At 33.7% G+C, this 24,024-nt stretch overlaps 1 protein-coding gene across 3 annotated transcripts in view; it reads right to left on the bottom strand.

Annotated features, from left to right (window-relative positions):
• Window positions 1–9,603: 9,603 nt before the first annotated feature.
• CSMD3 (CUB and Sushi multiple domains 3) overlaps window positions 9,604–24,024 on the bottom strand; it is a 585,345-nt gene continuing 570,924 nt past the window's right edge. For all 3 annotated transcript variants that reach the window (XM_063423509.1, XM_063423591.1, XM_063423676.1), the window contains 6 exons: window positions 23,258–23,323; window positions 21,045–21,203; window positions 17,735–17,847; window positions 15,719–15,806; window positions 13,142–13,277; window positions 9,604–11,734 (listed from right to left, as the gene is read on the bottom strand). In XM_063423509.1, the coding sequence (XP_063279579.1) occupies window positions 11,575–11,734; window positions 13,142–13,277; window positions 15,719–15,806; window positions 17,735–17,847; window positions 21,045–21,203; window positions 23,258–23,323 (722 nt within the window). In that variant the 3' untranslated portion in view covers window positions 9,604–11,574. The remainder of the gene's footprint in view (window positions 11,735–13,141; window positions 13,278–15,718; window positions 15,807–17,734; window positions 17,848–21,044; window positions 21,204–23,257; window positions 23,324–24,024) is intronic.

Here is a 24,024-nt window from a genome sequence, read left to right as displayed (position 1 = left end):
AGTGCCAAAGTTAAGTCAGACAAGAACATCTTCTTCAGAGTGATTTTTGCTCCATTAGTTGAACCCTACCAATTCCTGTCTTAAGAGAATTATGGAGACAAAGACTTATATTGGCTATGATTAGAAGGAACTTAAAAGATCATCTAGTTCCATTTTCTCTGCCATGGGCAGTGACACCTTTCACTAGATCAGGCTGCTGAGAACTCCATCCAACCCAGCCCTGAACATTTCCAGGGATGAGGCATCCATAACTTTTGTTGGCAACCTGTCCCGTGAACAACAGGTCCTTTGATTTTTTATTGTTCTACTCAGAATAACACGTTTGGAGATTGCAAACCTCTTTCATATAGGCATTAAATTATATGTAGAGAATGAATAACCTTATTTAAAGAGAAAAATAATCAAATAGCCATTTGGAGACAAAACTCCTATAAAATAGCTTCAGGCCTCTCCAATATTACTGACCCATTTTTCATACTCTAAGGCTCTCTGTTGTTACTAGAAAAGTAAGACTGAAAGTTCAACAGCTTAAAGAAACAGGAAAAATACATCTCTTTATTCATTCTACAAGCACAGTACAAGATTCCCTGAAGGTGGTTATCCTCTGCCATTTTTGCTGTACACCAGGATTTATTCATATACTGGTCTAATATATTACATAATTGTGTTATCTTACCAGAATAATTTATTCCACCTAGAAAATTTGAGGAAGAATTTTGGAAATTAAAAATCTTTGTAATACAGTGAGTGAATTTAGTTCCCTACTCTGCCACATAGTGTTTAAAAACCTGGTTTTTATCTAAAAACTCTTAAAATGGACTTTAAATGGTTTTAAGGTTTGTTATTTTTTCCTAAAAACAAATGCTCTCAGTTATTTAAGAAAACATTCCATGTATACTGTGTGGAAGTCTCTGTCTCACTCCAGGACTATGTCAAACTAATGTACTTGATTTTATATAATGTTATGCAGTTTTCTACCAACTCAAGAGCAAAACAAGAACCTGAGTGATGTAAATAGACAGAGGTACACTCTAGTCACAACAGTAAAATGATGGAAAAAAATTGTCAGTCTGCCATGGTTTGGTTTTGTTTCCTTTTTGTTTTGGCTTGGTTTTTTTATTATTTTATAATTCAGCTTTTTTCTCTTGCCCACTTTTGCAGATTCCCCTAAAGCTTAATGTTGCATGCCTCAAATAAACAAGCAAGTACACTGCCTAGATGGTATAATATTAAAGGCTATTATTTTGCAAGGCTGAAAAAAAAAGCTCTAAATATTTTTATCATTTCCAAGAATATTTACCAGTGACATTCGGGAATAACAAGGAGGGAAGGTAGGAGGAATCAAAATTTTAAGATTTATTATTTAGTTTTTATTTCTCATTATTCAACTCTTAATAATTCTTAATACACTAAATTATTTTTTTCTGAGTCAAGTCTGTTTTCTTTGTTGTTCTTGGCATTTGGGAGATGATGTCTCTCTGTCCTTATCTCAACCCACAAGCTTTTTGTTATATCTTCTCTCCCGTGCCCCAGTGAGAAGTGGAGTCATAGAGTGGCTTTGGTGGGCATGACATCCATCCAAGGTCAAACCACCACAAATGATTTTCTTGTACTTGCCACATGAGGGTCTGCCCCCGTCTCAGCAGCAACAAAGGTAGCACACTGTGGTGGTGACTTCTCCAGTGCTTTTAAAGTAACCCTAGCTTCTTCTAACTTTTCTCTACTTTTTCTTTCACTATTAAATAAAAATCTATCAATTTTTTGGCATCAACATCTAATCTCATTTGGTTTTTATCCAGTTTTTTGGAAACATTTTGTCTCTTCAAGCTTCTTTCCATTTTATTCACAGAGACTTAGTTTTCTTTGATCTTCAGTGTTTAAACTGGTTCCTAACAGATGGCTGCCACATTTGTTAACCTTCAGTCAACTGGGACCTCCTTAGTTAGACAGGACTGCTGGCAAATTATTGCAGGTGGCTCATTGAGCACTTCTGACAGCTCTCTCAGTCGGGGTGAATTTCATTCAGCCCCACAGCCTCGTGTGTGTCTAAGTGGTGCAGCAGATCAGTGACCATTGCACACTGGATTGTGATCTCCTTCTCTATCCTCCAGGTCAGGAGGCCAGGTACTCCAAGAATAGCTGGTCCTACCGTAAGAGACTGAGTCAAAGATGACATCAAATACCTCAGCATTTTGCCCAGCTTTTGTCACTGGGTTTTTCTGTACATCCAATAAAGGATAGAGATTCTCTTTAGCTCTTTTTTTGTTGTTAATCTGTTTTTTTAATTTTTGCAATGTTAGTCAGATTAAATTCTAATTTGACCTTTTTAATTTTCTCCCTGCATAATCTTATGACATCTTTTCATTTCTGCTCAGTTGACTTTCCTTGGGTTCTTCCCAGGAAATGGTCAAACAAAGTAGACAGCAACTTAAATGCATTTAGCCCTTAATTTACTCTCTTTTCCTAACCACACTGCTCCACTTTTTCAAGGTGGAAAGAGAGGGGCACATTTAAAGATAAAGTAACTTAAAATGGCATGAGAAGGGAGACAGCTATTCACTTGTCATATTAATAATGAAGTGTGAATGAGAAAGAATGAGAAATGAGAAGGAGCTCATCTAATCCAGTATAAAGGATGTTTCCTCATTTCTAGTAAACAAACTATGTGACTGCATTCAGCAACCTTTTCCCTAACTTATTCTCTACCTGAATGCCCTCTCATTCCCCTGTGACTTCTACAGAAACAAACAAACAAACAAACAAAAAAAAAAAGCTGGAAGGATCATTTGGAAGTCACCTAGACTAACACATATAAGCTAGGACCAGTTAAACCAAGTTGCTTATGGATGTGCCCTGTTGATTTCTGAATTATCTCCAGAGATGGATGAAGATTCTACAACCTCTGTCAGCAGCCTTTAAAGTGTATTTGATCACCACTGTATTAAAAATATTGCCCAAATAAATGGATTGCCTTTTTTAATAAAAAATGACTATATTTGTAGTGGATGAGGGAAGAGTACTGATGTAATGTATCTTAACTTTAGTAAGTCTTTAAAGTGTCTCAAAATATGTCTGTATCCAAGTTAAGACATCATAATTTGAATGAATTAAAAAAATTGTTTGGGAGGTCAGGATCAAAGGAGAGTTTAACCTAACCAAGGGGTCTGGTGGTGTTTCCTCATATGTCCAATCAGGAACATGTCCTGTTTAATATCCATATCAGTGATCCAGAGGAGCCGACAGACTGAATTCTCAGCAAATATGCAATGACAATGTGTGAGTGAAAGAGCAGCAATACTGCTGAGGGCAGTGCTGCCATCAAAAAGGACCTGATACACAGTTACAGGAACTTTATGAAATTCTTCAAGAACAAATAGGATATCTTGCACCTGGAAAAGAGACCTCTGGCTATGGTACAAGCTGGAGCTAGCAGCAGGGGAAGAAAGTTCTCCTGAAAAACCTCTGGGAGTTGTAGCAAGCAGCAAGCTGATCATGAGCCATCAGTGTGCTGTACAGCAGAGGGCCAAAGGAATCCTGGCCAAAGTTAATAGTAGCACAGACAGTGGAATGAGGGATTTCCTTTCTACTCAACATCTTTTAGACATCACCTAGTATGCTGCAGTCAGTTTAGAGACTTCCAAAGCAAGGAAGATGTTGATAAATTGGCTTAGCCACCAAGAAGTTTGGGCACTGCAAAATTTGTTTTGTGAGGATTTAGAGACCTGAGTACATTTAGCCTAAAGAAAAGAAAACTTTTAAGGGAGGACCTAACGACAGTCATCCAAATACCTGCAAAAACAGCCTCAAGAAGACAGAGTCAAAATTCTTGCAGAAACACATGTCAGGAAGACAAGAAACAACAGCCAAAATTCCTGAGCAGCTCCACCTTTACAGACAAAGAAACTTTTCCCCAATGAGGAGGGTTAGGAGGTAAAAGAGGTTAAAAGAAAAGTTGTGCACTTTCCATTCACTGAGGTTTATAAAACCCAACCAGATGGTTACTTGAGAAACTTTAGGTAAAGCTTCTGAGGTTCCTTCCGATCCCAATTACTCTATGATAATATAATCCTGTGATTCTATGATGGAGAATGCACTATTTCAATAGTGTGAAAATTTTTCCTACTCAGTTGTAATATTCCTGGCTATGACAACTACAGCTTTCTATTATTGCGCAACAGTCAAAAGAAGTCTTAACTTGAAGTTTTAAAAATAGACTATAAAAGATACTGAGAGTTTTATATGTGTATTTTAGTTCTGAGAACTTACAATTTTTTTTCTATATCTAACATGAGTTATATAGACTCATATTCTCAAGAGACACCATTTTCACAAAACCTTTTTCTTCCCCCAGAATTTATTGCGCTGTCCAAATTCAAACATTTCACAAAGGCATTTTAAATGCCAGCACAATGCTGCCAGAAACTTGTTAGCTTTATTTAGTACTTAGAGTCTCAGCACCCAGACTCTAGAAGTCAAGGTCTGGACAGCAAGCATTCTCAGGAGAGTAATATCTAGATTGTGATTCTAGCTGGACACATATCTCCTCTTAAACTCTAAAAAAGCCTCTGAAATTTCAAAACCTGCCACAGAATGGAACTGTTTTCTTACTGACTTTCATGGATCTTTTCATGACTAGGAAGCAGAACTGACAATCTGCTCTCCTTTATGATCTACATAACTATATTGCTTACAACTGCTACATGGACAACCTAGAATTCTTTCATAATGATCACATTGCACAACAGCATTGAATCATACAATCATTTAGATTGGAAAGACCCTTAAGTACACCAAGCCCAACAGAAGATGTATTATCTGTTCACTCCCTCATGTCTCAGCTAGGGCAAGATTTGGCTGATAGTGCTCTTTTTTAATTTTTCTGTTTTTTCCCCTTTTGTGCTTACTAAGAAATCAGCAGTTAAAAGCACTGGGAAGAAGAAAATGCTTTATCATTAAGCACCATATTTTGCCAATTTAATATATGGGAAATAAGAGAATTTTCTTTTCTTATAACCTAGCCCTGATATGTTAAAAAGTAGAAAAACTAAATAAAAGAAGGCACATTACTTTCTGTTGCATCATATTTCTGCACTGCATAAGAGTAGGGTTTATATCTCTTCCACCTTTCTAAAATCTAAGTTTAGTTTGGAAAATAAAGCTAGCTATGTCAGGGTCATGACATCCCACATAGGTGGGTATCCAAATCTTACCCTTAGAGGTAACAAGAACTATGATGAAGGACAGAGTGTCATGTAGCTGGATATTTTTATTGTGGTATCATGAAACTATTAAATTTTTAGAATGGGAGAACAGAGTTAAAGCATGAAGACTAGAATTATGCTACTACACTAAAAAGATCATTAAAAGTTTTAAAGATTTTTTTTTAAAATATGAGGCTACTAATTATTCAGATTTCTGTAGATGTCTATTAATCTTATGACATTTGTTATATTACTTTCTTCTCTTATTTTAACATGAAGCATATGTTACTTCAGACATTGGATACTCTTATTATTGTTATGGATCAATATATGGCAAACATACCATAATTTGAAGCAATAAATGTTTTATGAGTATCTTCCACTTGTAAAATTAACTTAGCCACATAACTAAAAAAAAAGAGTATGTATAAAAATTTACATATTATACATTTATTTATAGATATAATCTATATATTATATATGCAATACATATATAACTTACATATTGCATATGCTTCCTATGCTGTGTAGAGTACTACAGTAGTTATAAATTATATGTTTATATAATATATATTTTATATTGTATATATTTTGGCTGTACATTAAAAAGAATAAAGAAAATCTCAACACAACTGGTTTGATTTAAAATTAGATGTGTGCATGGATATATCTGGTTTATTATTTATTATATAGTATCTACATACTCTGTGCAAGCATAAATATACCTCCAGCATATATGAACATATTCTCATCAGTGTCTTCTGGATCCTTAGGAATGATAAGAAACATTCACCTTAACTGGCTCCTCAACTATCAGCTCTTTATTTCCTTATTTGTTTTCATCACTTTACATGATTCTCTGGAACCCATGGCTGTGGTGCAGACAGTTCTGTTCTCATGAATTTTACTTGTGCTACTTAATCTCTTTCTCAGAGAGAAATTGACAATTTATCTTAGCTCATTCACACGTGGTATCAATTTCTTTATTTACTGGAAACCTCTGTACACAAGAATAATTGTATTAACTTTGTTTTTTGTGAATGATAAAATCCACCATAATTTTATTTTAAATTATAGACATGACTGAGGTGGCACAACTAGCCTTTTTTAGCTATGGTTAGAGATAATCTATATCACATTGACATGGCTTCAGCATACAGAGAAGATATATGATTCTATACTTAGAAATGTGAACATGCAACTAGAGCATAAAATTCTGGTCATGAGTTAATGTGGTTTTTACCTTAAAATGCATGTATAGTTCCTTTGTTGGAAGCTACCTTCTCTTCAGCCTGTGTTGCCCCAGGGCATTTTCTACAAGTGTGTTCTCAATATACTTTAGACAAAATGTGTTTTGACCTGATCAGCTTAATCTGTCTGCTTTAGCATGAATTGGTGTGCAGCAAAGTATGGAACACTGACAAATATTCACTGGATAATTATGTCATATATGTCTTAAACAACAATTTTTCATAAAAGGATGGCACCTACATTTCAGAACTACACTTCTGAAAAAAACTACACTTCAGCAAATTAGGATAATATATTGTCTTTGTTTCAGAAACAAGAAGATAATTAATAGGAACACATTTACTTCACTGAAATAATTTTGTGTAATCAAACCTAATATTCAATTTTAATTTAATATAGGTTCTGTATAATATATGACATTAAAATTCAAAATTATTGTCCTGAGCTATTAGTTATTGTACTTATTTTACTACATAAAGAAACCAAAAGATGAGTCATTTTTAGATTGTCCTAACTGTCACTTAGGACATCGGTACATAGTAGACTATGAAGAAAATTATCAGGCAGTGGGAGACAATCTGAAACTAAGTGTGGAAATGACAGGACTTAATTTGTTTAAAATCTGAGATCACAAAAAGATTTTGGAAAATAAATATACAGAACAGGAATCTTAAAACCTAATTGCATTCCTAAACATTGTATCATGCTTGCCTCACGTGAATACTCTCTTGTGTAAGAATAAATTATTGCATAAGGAAAGATAGAAAAGGAGGTGAATATGTTTATTTGTTAACCAGTAATACAGATTACCTGAAGACCAACCTAGTGCATCTTTCTCCATCTTGTTTATCTAAACTTTTGGCAACCAAATCAAAATTTAAATCACAGGAACACAGAGAAATGAAGGGAAAGTTGAGGATTTTGAGAGATGCTATGTAGATTTTCTGATGTACCATGAAAGGCTGCTAAGACTACAAGCAACGTGTGTAAGAGGAGCTCTGGAACTTGGTGGCTGAATTTACCATTGCTTAAGTATTCCAGGCTCTTCATGTACCTATACCAATCCTCACTGCAAATCTGAAATTATAAAATATTTTCATAAATCAATGTAACAAAGACTGTGGGGCTTTATTACAACAAATGATATAAGGCATATTCTCTAACTCTTATCATCCTATAAATAATGATGTTGCAATACAGATGCAATTAATAGCTTAATGACTTGGCTACAGGCTCACTGTACTTCCCATTAGCTCTGCATAGACACTGTAAGACTTGTAGCCATTAAACCATTTCCCTGACAAGAACAGCTTGTTCTGCTTTTGTAAAAGAATTCCTCCAGTTTAAGATGTCTTCATATTAATGGCAGTTCTGTTTCAGAAACCAAAGTGAAATATGAGAATTTAAGCTCAATTTTATGATGCTTCTGAGAAGTTCTACGAGAACTGCTATTTTGGTGAGTGTGATTGAAGCTGTGTGGTTTCTGGATTCCTGTAACAAACCAGATCCTAGTGTGATCTAATGTCATGTTCTGGACAAGATGTGTCTTGACAGCCAGGTAATGTAAAAATAAAAGGGCTCAATGTTATAGAATATTAAAAGAAAAATTTAAACTTCAGTCCATAATATTACACTGTCTTAATCTTGAAGAGACTCACAGAGTTGCATAACAATTTCTATTCATGCACATTTTCTCTGTGTACTCTGTTTACTTGAATAATGTAGCCAGTGGTATCTACCCAGCTACCTTCCCAAGAAAAACAAAAGACAGTAAGTAGACTATGCTAACAATCTCCAGTGAAGCAACCAAAACTTGGAATTCCATCTGCCACAGCGAAAATAGACCACTCTGCTACTAGAAAATCAAACAGATCACAATTTATAAGTCAAACATGTAATGAACTACAGTAAAAAAAAATAAACAACAATACCCCACCCCAAACAGCAACCTCCTTCTCCCTCAAAAAGAAAACTCAACAAACAAACAAACAAACAACAAACAAATCCAACATACAAAACCAAAGCAAACAAACTAACCTAACCCCAAATTTATTCTATTATGAATAGGGCATTTTCTATAACAATGAAGTCAGTATAATTCTTGAAGAGTGCAAACTGGGTATATTAGCTAAGTTGATTAACATAATTGTGGAATTAGCTAAGCTAATATGATGTTTTATTTACTTTTACATATTGAAACATAATGCATAAACAAAAGTCAAAGAGCTTAACTTCACAGTCTAGTTTGGCTCTGTGAAACACGATTTTTTTGTTTTGCAAAGTGAACCAATTTGCTCTAGAACACCAGGTCCTCCCCCTCACAAACATAATCCTCATGCTTTTTACACTGAATCCATACTTCTTTCTCTAATGTATTTAACAACACAGTTTTCAGCAATTTCAACATGGACCTGAATTGGCATTTTAAATTTATATAGAGAATCAAATTCACAAATTAATTTTAGACTATTCCCCCATGTCCAGTTATTCTATTCTAGCATTTCAGATCAGGATTTGCCATCCACTTTCCATGCTTGTAAGTGAAAGGACTCATTAAAAGACAGTTTCTATATTATAGTAATATAATTAACATTGCTCCTTCCAATTCAATGTCATTAAAAGAATCACTGAGGGTTTTTAACGCCAGAAAATATTGTATGCAGTGGTACTACTTGTTAATATGCCCTGCACATTTCTGAGAAAAGGTAGCAAAACAATAATAAGGGCTGTCTACAATCTTGAGGAAAGCTAAAGTTTTCTACATTACTTTTTTCTTTTAATTTTTTTCCCTATGCTTTCCACTGGGTTGACAATGGTAGGCCTATTTTTCTGTAAAATTGCTTCCTCAAGTAAAACCAAAAAATATTTAAATACTTTAAAATATTTATATTTTAAAATATTATAAAATAAATTTAAAATAAATAGCTTTAAACACTGTGCTCATCAATTATTTTTGAAAGCAATTTATATCTTAAAACTTCACCTAAAATTTGCAGAAAGATTCAGAAAAATTTACATGATTTTAATACCCACACAAATACCAAATTCGAATTCTTAATTTGGTTATTTTATCATCTTCCCATCTTAAATGAGTTTAAAGCTTATGTTCTAAAGAAGAGACGTGGTTAAAAAAAGCAATTGTCTGGTTTTATTTTGTTTACATTGCACTGAAAATTTACATCATACTTTTACAAATCCTTTTTCATAAAAATATACTTCTTTACAAAAGTGTATGCATTAATATAAGAGGAGTAGCCAGTTGCAGAAGAAACATTTTAAACGATCTCAAATGTATTAACCTTAATATTAATGAATGAATAATAGTTATTGCAGTCATTTGAATAAACAAGAATAAATAACAACCAATGGTATAAAATATAAAACAGCATCCTTTTAGTAGAATACAGTTTGACAGAGTTGTATGAATATTCAAAACAAAGTGTTGTAAAATGATTTATAAGAAATTCATCAAACATTATAGAAATCCAAGCAGCAATCCTGGGTACAATGATTTTTGGTAGGCACTCTCTATTACGGTAATAAAAAGGTTATTTTCACAGAATTATTAATGTCTGAAAGGGACAATAACATATAATTCACACTGGCTAACACACAGCATTTGTGAGTCATGCTATGAATGGAAGACAATGACCTACACCAAATAAATTACTGAGTTCCTGTTGAATTATTCTAATATGAAATAACTGTAAAACTAAAAATTGTATTTCCTTAGAAGTGATTCTGGAATGTCTAAAACTTGTATTTGAGGGCTGTGAAATCTGAATTGTTCCTAAAATGAATGGATTGTCCCTAATAAAATCATGGCTTTATACATATATATCTCAATTTTTTTTTCATTGCACTATGGTAATATATTCAATTTTAAATGAGCTGTAAGGATTTTTTTCCATAGAGTACTGGAATATATAGATGTAATAGATATGGAAACACATTATTTCCAAATTAGAACTTCCTGTTGCCTTGGAGATCTGATCCAAAGTTCATTGAAGTCTCTTAGAATCCATCAGTTTCAATGGGATTGCATCATGCTTTGTGCATGCATTTTGCCAAAATGCTGAAGGAACAAACAGGTGAGATATGGCCGAGTTTTAAATAACAGGGATTGAAAAATGGACTCCTATTTTTGATATTGGGATTTCATTACTAATATTACTGTAAACTGCACTTTTTAATAGGAAATATTAAATTATGTTTTAACTTTTGAAACAAATGTAAGATGGTCATACCTGAATGTTCTTCAACATTAAAGGAACATAGTCACATACAAAGCTCAATTCATATTAGATTCTTCGTTGTAAAATTTGTCTAGATATATGATTGACAAAAGAAATATATAAACATTACAATTTGCGGATGTTGTTAATAGAAACAGAGAAAACGTTCTTTACTTGGAACACGGAAATGAAGCAAGATGTAAAGCAGGGAAGAATATTTACTTTATAAAGACAAGAAATTTTGATTTTTTTTTTTTTTTTCTGTGATATGAAAAGAGTAAGTTGTACTTGCTGATTTCTAAATACTACATCCTGGACTCAGAAATTCAACTTTTCTGAGAAAAATAAAATATTTAATGGGCTGAAAAAGGAAAAAAGATACAAACTCATGAGAAATATGTAGCATATGACTGTTAAAGAGATATCAGTGACCTATTGTCTCCTGTAAGTATAGCTCTTATTTTCTACCTATATCTTTTTTTTTTTTAACCCAGTCCCTCTATTATAGTTTTTATAAAGCACAGAATACTGATAGTGGATGCTCCTCCAATATATGCAAATATGTTTTATGTTTTAGAATAACCTCCTTTTTTAAAAAAGCAAATAAACTGTGAGTAGCACTCATAGAGTGCAGCAAAATTTTTTAAAACTCTCTGTGGCATACACAAAGAAGAATTCTGATCCAGTTTATGAAAAACAAAATAAAAACAAAATAACTACAACCCAGACTTGCCTATCATCCTCAGGAAAAGGTGACCCACTAGATCCTGAAAAGTGTGCTTTAATTTTTTTTTTTTCATTTCTTTAATTTTTTTTTTAATCAGTGAACTGTGTGTGCACTGTATTGTGTGTCAATTTCCAGACTTTGAAGACAAATTGTTACCACATTATACCATTGTGCAAACAGTGTTCAAGTTGGGGTCAAATCGTACTGCTTTCCCTTCCACTGACTTTGCATTTGTGTCATACATGGGGTTTTCAAAAGCTGCTTGTCCATTATTATTTTCATGTACAGAGCATCCTGTGTACTGTGTTTTAGGTGCAGTCCTGTGGAAGAAAGACAGAAGATTTGTAACTGCAGTCTTCCTCATTGACTTAATATGGTTTAAAAATCAGAACAGAGTTTAGCTCCCAATTCCAATTATAGGAGCTAAACATGACATCTCGATTTTTTGTAAAAAAAATTTTACGGTATTTATGCTAACAATTAGTACTGTCTTTATTGAAGCTTAAGAGCTTTATGATTCCTTGAAAATGGTGTTCACTTAGAAACTTAGTTAACAACCTTGGAAGTGGCTATCCGTTGTTATTGTATCCATTATGCATTATCCAAGTTGTTATTCATTCCACTTGGATAATCAGATTATAAAAAGTACAACAAAATCTTGTAAAGACACAATAGCTCCCCAGTCAGAGGACTGAGGGTTTTTTTTTTCCTTCAGAGACTCAGCAATTTTACCAAGAATAAGTTTATAGCTGAAATGCCCTCTTTTTCACTAAATGACTAAAAATATCAGAGTTCAAACCCTTAAAAGCTTTTGATCTATATTTCTATACAAAATGTATACAGTATTGTAGATCATCCGTATGGAAAGTCAAGACAACTGCTTACAGCATACAGCTAATAGCAAATACATAAAAGATTACATGGGCAATTTTTCATATGCTGGGAGCAGTTGAAAACAATTGATTAGTTGAAAACTAATTAAAAATTATGGTACACGTTTTAAACTAATGTTATCCTATAATATATTACTAGTATTATTGTCAGACTATCAGATGTAAATCACCATTTTGGCAGTTAGTATGCAATGAACTGTCTTGGCATTAAAGTGATTAAGGTTTCTTTAGTCATCAAATTCAAGGCTACAGGAGAAGCTTACTGCATCCAAAGAATTAATAACGGTCTCAGCAACATGAAAAACCTGTTGAACTTAGACTGATGAAACTGAGAAGACTGGTGGCTATTTAACATAATTACATATGAACTAATAATTTCAGATGCAGAAACAGTTTCACAATGAAATCTCTTGACGACATAATGTTTGCATATACTTTTATGCAAATAAATTGGTCAGGCATTAAGATAAATTGCTCAGGACATAACTCAATTCTGTCATATGAAGAAAAGAATAAAGACAATTTATTGTAACTACACAAAAAATCTAACTATTATTCAATATAAGCTAATAATTTGCAGCATCATGTTTTATCATGAAGAGATAAATTTATAAGATTTTAAACAGGTAAGAATGAAAGTGCTGTATAGTAAACTCATCCTAGTTATTATACCACATCTTAATAGGTGTAGGAAGAACAGTCTACATGCATATTTTGCAAAGCCTTTGTTGTTTTACAGAAAACTTCAGTTACACTAGCAAAAACTGAAGACAAAAAAAAAATTACCAACACTTAGAGGAGTAGAGAAGTACTGTATATGTTATTTGTACTTACCTTTGTTTATAAAGATAAAAGCCAAAACCAGCAAATATAAGGGCAAAGAAAGGCACAAGGATAGCAATGGCCACTGAACTACTATTTGTACCATGTGGTTGATTAGAAGAATTTGAACCCTCAGACATGTTAAGACCTAAAAAAACAATAAGAAAAAACAAGTAATATTGTATACGTGTCTGTAATCAGCAGCACATACTATCCCATAATCTTTGGAATTCAGTAACACCTTGTGACTGGGTCATCATCATGTTCTGCTGCATTCATACAGCTGTATGCTGAGGCCATCTGGACTTCTAATACATACCATATTCTGATTAATATGGGGATGCCACATGTTGGCAGAACAGTACACCTACTCTGATACAGTAAATATCTTACAGCATAATTCTGCATGGGATTCAACTTGTGTATGTAATGAAAACACATTACTGTACTGTGATATGAAAAGTCAAATTTATAATAATGCATAGGTTAGATTGATTATATTATGGTTTTATTTGTATATTTCAGTAATTAAAAATACTACATATATAAAACCACAACATACTATCAAGGAAAAGGTCAATCACCTGAAAAGCAAATTGAAAACTCATTACTTCCTTAGGTGTTGCTATTGATACAGAGAGTAAAAGAGATAGGAACAAATTTGAATAGCTAAAGCCAGATACTGATAAAAAATAGACTTATGACCTGCTGCATAGCTGAAGAATACTTATCTACATTACCTACACAGACAAGTTATATCCCTTTTAAATGTCAAGAAAGGTTATAAAAATGACACAGATATTAAAAAAAAAAAATACAGAAAGAATGCTTGGGCATTGGAACAGGCTGCCCAAGAAAGTAGTGGAGTAATAGACACTGGAGGTGTTTAAAGAAAGATGGGATGTGTCACTTAGTGCCATGGCTTAGTTGATAAAATGATGTTAGGTCATAGGTTGGACTCAATGATCTCCTAGGTCTTTTCCAAACTAGTTGATTCTGTGATTCTCTAATGCATCTTCAAAGTTAGTTTTCAAGCTTTTAACTGGATCTTTTATGAATTGATTAGGTCGTAATGTTTTCTGACTTTCTTGACTTTATAAGTCAATACAGAGAAATTAAAACAAAACAAAACCCACAAAAAAGACCCCAAACCCCAAACAATCATCCATGACTGAGACCCCAGAAACCAACCATGTGATGAAAATTGTGTGGGAACAATAATCGAAACATTTTATTTCAGAGAAGCCAATCATTTTGAGGTTACGTGCATGAAATAATGAAGTGGTAGGCATGCTAAACGAAACCTGTTCAAAGATTGTGAATCTCTTTATAGTGATATTATTGACTATATTAGCTACAATAAAATCTTGTATAGAATTTGACTCTGAATCATTCTTTTCCTTGAAGTTATACACCAATAAAATTTACCTTCAACATATTACAGAAAAGAATCTCAAACATATCCAAAAATCAAATGAAGAAATATAATTTTTTGTAATAATCTGTCAAAACAATTTGCCAAGGAAGTCTTGCATTTTAATTTTTCTTAGACGATGTTCAAATATTTTTAAGAAGTTAATAAAAGGAAGTAACTTCTTATATTCATTGAAAGAAAACATTTCTTGATAAAGATATTTCTAAAAATTCTTGGAAAGTAATTTGCATATGAAATTGCAGTGAAAAACAAGATCAGTATATTTTACTGTGACTTAGAACTGTGAAAAGAGAAAAAAAGACTTTACATTTCTTCTTTCCAGCACATTCAAAAATTAAAGAATTTCTTGATTTTCTGAAAAAAACTGTAAGAATAGACAATACTTTGTGGCTGAAAGAACATAATCTTCCATCCACATATAGGAATTTTACCTGAAGGTAAGAACCCTATCTAAACAGTCATTGTATCAGCAAAAAGAAAGCCCTCTTCTAAGGCATTCCCAACAGCATTTTATCATTTAAAATTCAGTATAAACTAAATTTAAATTCATATGAGAGGAGAAATATCCCAGTTCTTAAGACAACTTTAGAAAAGAAAATGAAATTCTTTTCCTAAATAGCCCAACAGAATGTTGTCTCCAGAGCTCTGTTACCAAAGCTCTCTTAGTATAGAAACAAGAAGTTAATTTTTAGGAAATAAACACTTATGAAGTGTTTTTCTCCTTTTCTTCTTAAAAGTAATGGAAGTATTTATCTGCAGTATTTAGCAGTTTTCCTCTTCTAACAAATGCTTAGGTGAAATGGTGTTTCAGCACCATAAGCAAGAAATCAATTTATCAAAGCATTCTACTACATAGGTTTTCTAGACAGCTATTAAGATATCAATCTAAATGCATTTTACACATATTGGGATAAAAAAGTTTCTCAAAATATTACAAATGAATATGTATACAAAGCAGTAGATTGCAAGTCATCTATAGCTCCTTACAACTTATTTGTAACTACCACTTAAATGACAGTTGAAAGATATTAATATCTCAATATTCTAAAAAATGTCAATTCTGTTTACATACTGCAAATACCCTCATACTACTGGATTTAATAAAACTGAATATGGAACAATGAACTAGCAAAGAATTAGAATTTGTTGAATACCTATTCTTTGAAGCCCAAATTGTCCATAATCTTTACCCTGGATGAATCCTTGAAAAACATAAGTTGCTCCATCAGGTTCAGCAGAAACCTGTAAACAAAAAGCAATTTGAATTAAACTGGGAAAACTTTGTGGCAAGTTACATGTATATATTTGAATGGGAGCTATTCTATTCTATATCCTAATATGCTTGACTTGTAGCTTTTATTCCCCATTTAAATGCCCTCCTTTTCTAGGAAATTTATACATAAAGTTCAAAAGAAAAGGACTGTTATAGGCACAACTTAGACATGGTGGTTTATGGTCACATATGACACCTTACACTACCTTTAACAGTATTTTTTGAAAACTACTAAGACCTAAAGTTTCTGGCAGTTCAAATGTCAGTATTTCTAAGCTCTTACATACTTCATAATTTTCTGTTCGGTTTAGGAAGTAGATTGAAAAAGTTATGTTGCATATAATCCTAATAATACAAGTACTGAGGTTTTAATAGCTAGTTTTAAACTAAATTAAAAAAATTTGAAATTGATTTTTCTCAGTGCCTATACCAATAAGCACTTAATTATACAGCCATGGACCAGAAGAATATTGAATAAGGCTTTGTTACAAGGGCAAAATATGCTTGTATAAACTAAAAGGCTTGCGGGAGTGTAGGGATGGTTGTGATCCTATGATTATCTCTCTTATTACAGTAAATACAGTCTAAAGCAGTGTACTGTATACAACTCAACAGATACTCGCTTCTAAGAATAGTTATTAGGTTTAAATTCAATGTTTTCTAGGTAGATTCCTTCAAACTTCTCCCTTAAGCTGCCCTGTCTCAAGACAGCCTATCTTCAGCAGTGACCTGAAGCTGTTTTCACTGAAGATCAGGTGTCTTTCTCTGGTGAACTTTTTACTTTGGGCAAAAGCAGCCTCTCTGTGCTGTTCCAAGACTCAAAGACAAAAAAAGGTCAAGTAAGAACAGTATGTAAATAGCATATGGAATGTAGGGAGTATACTGTCTACTTTTGTATATCTAGAAGTCTGAAAGTAAATTCTTTGCTTTGCTACCTCAGGAGCATGTTTGTGAAGCCTTGTTTGTACAATCCAAGACAGTTAAACTAAACTCATCAAGCAACAAATGTACTAGTAAAAAGTCTTAGGTTTTCACTCTGCACCTTTAAAAAGTTATTGTTCAATCAGTGCCACTTGTTCTAAAAATATAAATTTGTGTGTACAATTCAATGTACACATGGCATGTGCTGTCTCTGTGTGTCTAGTGGTGTCCCTGTAGTGCTTAACCAATAGGTGAAACAAGAAAACAGACAAATTCCTTAAAAAATCACAGGGTGTAGTAAGGATGTATGAGTGTTTATCCTCATCTAAACTTCAGGCTCTTTGTTTTCTAAAAAAATCTACTTTTTTCTCTATCTGTTCTTGGAAGGCATTTTCTTTTCATGGTTTAATCACATCCCATAAACCTGGGCTATTTAATCCTCCCCTTTACCCCTCCTTCTCTCAGTTATGTACTCTCTTCCTCTCTGTTATAAAGCATGAACTCAGACCCAGAACCTCAAGGGGCCTAATCCTAAACTGGAGTAATCTATTCAGTTTTCCAAATACATGTGACAGTTCATCCTTTTCAAGGTATTTCTAAAAAATCACCAAAAAGTAAAACATGTATGCTAACATAATGATGAAAATTGTTATTCTATTAATTGAATACAATATTATCATAAACTGGTTTTATGTTTAATTATGATAAAATGCCTAAATATATTGGAATAAAAAGACCTATGAAAAAGGCTTCTGTACTAACACACATTATAATTTTGCCTAAACTCTATGACTATTCCCATATTTTCCCTTAGACTGGTCTCCTGCATTTTACAAGAAAATTTTCATGTAATTTAATGACTCAGCCTTTCTAAAAATATTCCATTTGATATGTCTCAAGATTTTTTGGATGTAAAAACCAGCATGATTTCAATCATACAAAAAAAATCTCTCTTTTGTAACACAAATATACTCACAAAACCATCCATAGCCCATTTTTCCTCTTTCAACTTGCTTGCAGTTGTATGGGAGGGTGCTTTAATGAGATATATGTGGAGCATTAGCCGAGCTTCCTGGCTTTTATACACTCCTGTAGAATATAGTTTAAAAAAATCGTATTCGTGTTGACTAGAAAAATAATGTAGAATAAACACATCATCTCTTGTCTTAAAGAAGAGAATCAGGAAGAATAGATACCAATTGTCAACATTGTTTGTTTAGAGAGATCCACTCTATTTTGAAGTTATTTCAATAATCATAAGATTTCAATAGAAACAGTTTTTAGCTTAGGCTGTAGAGAGGAGAGAAGGGAAACCCCATACACACAGCTGTTACTTCAAGCCTTAGACAGAACATTGACAGCCATCTGATTTGAAATGGAAAATATTGTTCTGAATCAGGAAGAGTGTATTTAAACCTCCCATCCCTACTTTCAATGTATATAATTTAGCCATTACATAGAAAACATGATAATAGGAACATCCATACACAAATTCTATTCCAAAAGCTGCCACTAAGTTAAAAAAATTGAAAATATTTTTACAATTGGATTGTTCTTCATCAGTTGGTACGGTCATTTACAAAACAGTTTCTTCCACATAATGAGAAGATTTGTATGCAACTTTATTTACTTTTTAGACATAATTATTGACTCATTCTTGTTCCTGCAGAATAATTATTTAGAACCCAAATATCATTATTTTTTAATATGGAAATGAAAATAAATACCACAATATGTTTAGTGATTTCATCTTCCATGGGCAATGATTCCTAATTCATGTTTCTTGTGATCATGCCCAAACTGAAAAAACAAAAGTCTTCTCCACATTAAGGATTGGTCACTGCCCAATAGGAGGTATCATTACATATAAATAATCTCTGAGCCAATGAGAAGACTTACTTTTGTGTTAACACTGCACTGAGCTCAAGTGAATGAGCCTTGGCAAGACGGGTTTAGTCTATGTATAATTACAGCAAGCACAGGTGTCAAAATAAAAAGAAGTAAAAATAGATGCATCAAATGATGGAATGCAAAACAGTAAATTATGCAGGGGGAGGGAACTACTTTTCATTTAAGAAAACTACCAACTGAGTATAGGTGAATTCAGCTTCCTAGCATGTAAATGTATTTTTTGATCCATCCCTACTTCCCTGGCCCTAAGATACCCTTTCAGTACATCTCACTGTAACACGATCTCAGCGTTCTATCTGTAGAATAGGGAAATTAAAAAAAAAAAAATAATTACCTGATGACATGCGTAATGCCTGTACGTAGAGTGGAAAAGGGCATTTGGAATCACATTTGTGTCTAGTTGAAGGAGCCTTATATTTGGAGGAGGAGTGTTTTGAGTGAGAAAGCACAGCGGTTTACTTTTCTAATTCTAAAAATACAAAATACTACATCTGTTGTTCCTAATATCATCACAAAAATTACTTGGATAAAATTAATACAGTAGAAAAAAATTTACACACAGCCAAGACAAACATGGTCAGAAAACATTCAGTCCACTCTTAAGCATGATTCTTCAAAGGACACCTACAAAATAATTTAACAGACAAACCTGGTGATAAAAATTCACCAGTCTATTCAATACTGGGAAATAGGATCTCAGCAGAAACACAGATTCTGTGGCTTATTACATCCTTCCTGTAGACCAACCCTCCTAGCAACCAGGAGATCAGGCCCAGCCAAATAGGCTGATGAAAGGCAGATTTTGCTTGGCTCTCTGGGCTCCTTCTATGATAAGGTGACTCAGTGGATGAAACAAAGGCTGTGGATGTTGTCTCACTGAACTTCAGTAAAGCCTTTGACGCCATTCCCAACAGAATCCGCCTGGAGAAACTGTCTGTTCATGGGTTGGACAGGTGGACTCTCCACTGAGTTAAAAGCTGACAGGCTGGCTGAGCTCAGAGATTTGTGTTGATTAATGTTACATTCAGTTGGTGGCCAGTCACAACTGGTGTTCCCCAGAGCTTAATGCTGTGGCCAGTCCTGTTTAATATCTTTATTGATAATCTGGATAATGCACCCTCGGTTTGCAGATGGCACCAAGCTGGGCAGGAGTGTTGATGTGCTGGAGGGTAGGAAGGCTCTGCAGAGGGATCTGGACAGTTTGATCAATAGGCCTGCACTTGGGTCATAACAACCCCAGGCAACTCTGCAGGCTTGGGAGGCCCTGGGGGTGCTAGCCATGGCTGGACACGATCCTTCAGTGAGCTCAGGTGGCCAGGAAGGCCAGTGGCATTATGGCTTGTATAATAAATAAGGTGGGCAGCAGCACCAGGGCAGGACTCATCCCCCCACATTTGGCACTGGTGAGGCCACACCTTAAATCCTGCATTCGGTTTCAGGCCCCTCACTACAAGAGAGACATGGAAGTGCTGGAGCATGTCCAGAGAAGGGCAGTAGAGCTGGAGAAGGATCTGGAGTGCAAGTCTTATGAGGAGAGTCTGAGGAAACTTGGGTTGTTTAGTCTGGAAAAAAAGGAGACTGAAGGGAGAATACATCTCTCTTCAACCACTTGAGAAGAAGTTGAAGCAAGGTGCCTTTTGGTGTTTTTTTTCAAGCAGCAAGCAATCAGATGAAAGGAAATGGCTTCAAGTTGTGCCAGAAGAAGATTACACTGGATCTTATGAAAAAGTTCATCACTGAAAGGGTTGTCTGGCATTGAAACAGGCTGTCCAGGGAAGTGGTGGAATCACCATTCCTGGAGGTATTTAAAAGATGTGTTCATGTGGCACTTCCAGGGACATGGTTCAGTGGTGGATTTGGCAGTATTAGATTAACCTGGTATCTTAGAAGCCTTTTTAGATCTAAACAATTCTAGGATTCTTTTTTTCCTTACTTAGAAAATCTAAAAAGTGTCAGCTCTGGTTTCTTTCCATGTTCATTATGTATTTTAGGTCAACGTATGGCTACTGTGGGGAAAATGTATAATAAGAATTAAGAAAATTTCAGGAACAGTACTTGAATTTTATTTAAAATGCTTTAAAGAGAAACATGATAATTATATGACTCTTTCACTCCTTATTGACTATTAACTCCAAATATAGTAAAAACGTGGAAAAGTGAAACAAACAAGCAAACAAACAAACAAACAAAAAAACAAGGAAACAAGGGGAAGGAAAGAAGTGGCAAAATCCCACATTTGAAAAGGAACAGAAATGCAATAAAAATTTGTTTGATAAGATAATAAAGTTTAAGTTATGCAGTAAGTTACAGGAAACCAATGTATTTAAGACAGAAAAATGAAAAAAAAAAGGAAATTTGTTTTTGTTATCCCATACCTGATAGCAGCAATTCCATGTTGCTGTTTGTAAGTGTTGCATTTACTCTTCCTGAAGTTGCATTGAAACTGGTGACTGTCAAAGTCATGGGTTGCTTCTTGCTTTTGTAATTGTAAGATCCTTTCCATATATAATTTTGGGCAAATACATCATCAGGAACTATACAAACAAAAACACATTTCAATACATTTTGTGATATGTAGTACTTAAAAAGTCAACCAACAAAATGTATGATAAATATTAGCATTTTCTTTCCTCTACTCTTTATAAATCTACTAGGCATAATTTCAGATAAAAAAATATAAACCTAGAATGAACTTTTATGAAAGAAATGTATTGGCACTGAAGAACACAACCACATCTATATCTTCATTTGCTTTTTTCCTAACATATGGACCTGTCCCAGAGTTAGTCCGTTTCACAAATTCTAAAAGCTTTAGCCAGAAGATCATATTCCACTCACTGGCATCTTTTCTATGCCAGCATAGACAGCTAGGGACATATGGCTAGCATTGAATTTTGCAGAAATTAGAATCTCTTTAGATATAAAATTTTTATAAGCATTTTCTTTAAATGATGTGAAATAGTATAAGCATTTTCTTTATTAACTAGTCAATTTTTCCAATAAAAAAAATATAAGAAGTTTTGTCTTGTCTTCAAATGCTTAAAAACATTGTGAGCTTCACCATGAGAAAAAAAATTAATTCTTTAATTAAAAATTTAGACTAGATCACAGTCTGCTGGGGAATAAATATGCTAGATTTATACCCTAACATTTAATACTTATCATTAACAAACTGAAAAAAATTATTAAGTAATGCTCTTTTAGCAATGAAAAAACCCTATCAAAACAACAGAAAACTACCTATGGTGTAAAAACTGATACATGCAAATCTTTAAAATCTTAATTTGAGATAGCTTTCAAACAATTAAATTAAAAGTGATTTAGAAATGGGCTTACTACACTTTCCAAAGTAATGTATCAGAGTTATCTCTATAAGAATCATTGTTTAAAATCAGCACTTTCACATTATTTGAAGTAATTCACACTGAACTTAAAGCTCTGTGTTCATGTGTGCATTGGCATCTCATGTCAGGTAAGAGAGAAGAATGTTTGCCCTTTTCTCTCTCAGATACCCCTAAATACAAGATTGGGACACACTGGAGTACCCACAGTTTTCCTTTATCATTTGTTTTATGCAACACAAAGACAGGTATTCTCTATGAAGGGCAAAGGAGCTTTCTTAGTTTTTCTGTCTCTGTACGTGCATGTACATTTGCACATGTTTTGAAAAAACATGTAGATACTGGACCTGCAAGCAAGGAAATTGCATGGTGGAAATGCTCTGATGCTGTTTATTTGTAATCTGCCTGAAATATATTTTCCTACTTTTAGGAAAACTGATCTTTATGTGCTATATTGGCAGTTAATTGGGATTGCACAAAATGAATGAAAATTTTCTGAATTAAAAACTTGATGTCTACCATTCAGCAGCACATCATTGAAAAACATTGTTTTGAACTAGTACATAAAATGTTAAAAGAAAAAGCCCGCAAATCCCCATATGCCAAAGTACTGCTTTTCAATCTTATTCATTATCAGTAGAAATTCAATAGGTTTATTATAGCCAAAGGTTAATTTTAGTTAAGGAGACTGGTCTTTTCAAAAAATCTCTTCAGTGGACAGAAAGCTTCTCTTGTCCAGACATCCAAATACGGTCTTCAGCAAAGCTAAAACTGGAGTTCAGCCAGAACTGGAGAGATTACCTCATCTCAGCTAAAATAAGCTTTTTTTTCCTAAAGGCTAAATTCAAGACTGATACTAAGTATTTAGGTAAAGTAATTAAAATTAGCAATATGTAAAAAAAAGTGCAAGACTGAAGAAAACTGCAAAACATCTTTAAATTATTTCAAGGTTAGTACAGTTTCTAAATAGGTAAATTGCATAGAATCTTACATAGAACACAGTGATTTCAGTGAAACCAATAAAACTAATTAAGTAACAGAAACTGTATATAGATATAAATTATACCATATGGTAGATGGACTTCAAAATAAGGGAACAATTTAATTATCTTACCCCCTTGTTAATCTAGTGCCTAATCTAATATCCTTTACTCATTCTAAACCACTCAGTGCAATCTCACTAAACTGATCCTGACTGTTTTTCCTACAGAAATGGTTTATAACCATATAAACCTTGGAGTACTTACCACTTAGTTTGGGACTTGGTGTTCCCAATGCTGGTCTGGGATCTTTCACTAATATTTTAGAACCAGCTGTTAAAAAGAATAAAACATGTAGAGGTAAATCAGTAGCAAAATGTTACCAGAAACAACGAAAATAATATCCATCACGGAATTTATTTGCTAAAAAGCATATAGCATGATGTTTAAAACTCAAATACAAATGAGATTTCAGTTGGCATCAAACCTTAGTATCAAAAGAGCACTTGCACATAAGTTTACTCTGTTCCCCCATATCCTCCTAAATGGCCCCTGGATGCCATTAGGTAATTTTCAGCAGTCAAACAGTGCAGGGTTTCACTTCAGAATCCATGTTTCAGAATTTACAGTCCTGAACCATGCACCTAATATGCGAGTTGCCTTCTAATATAGCATCTAATCCTGGCTATGACACTTGGATTAGGAACAGTGCATTGACTGCCATGTAAGACCAAAAAGTGACGACACACATAACAAAGAGAGCTTGAGATTGTTTCTCTGCAAGACTTAACTGTCTTCAGTACTGAGACATCTTGTGTTCAAGACTGAAACCCATGGGTGTGGCCTTAATCTTATAATATTGAAGGAGAAGGTCCCCAATTCTTTAAAGGGGAAAGAAAGAAAGTTGAAGTTTACTTAAAATGTTTGAAAGAAATGTATGAGAAGTAAGGAAGGTGTGAAAGGAAGGCACGGAAGGAAGGAAGGACTGCGTGGAAGGAAGGCAGGAAAGGGAGGATGAAAAAAAGAAAGAAAAA

The sequence above is a fragment of the Prinia subflava genome, chromosome 1, assembly GCF_021018805.1.
Source record: "Prinia subflava isolate CZ2003 ecotype Zambia chromosome 1, Cam_Psub_1.2, whole genome shotgun sequence".
NCBI classification, from domain to species: domain Eukaryota; kingdom Metazoa; phylum Chordata; class Aves; order Passeriformes; family Cisticolidae; genus Prinia; species Prinia subflava.
This window is presented reverse-complemented; position numbering and strand designations above follow the sequence as displayed.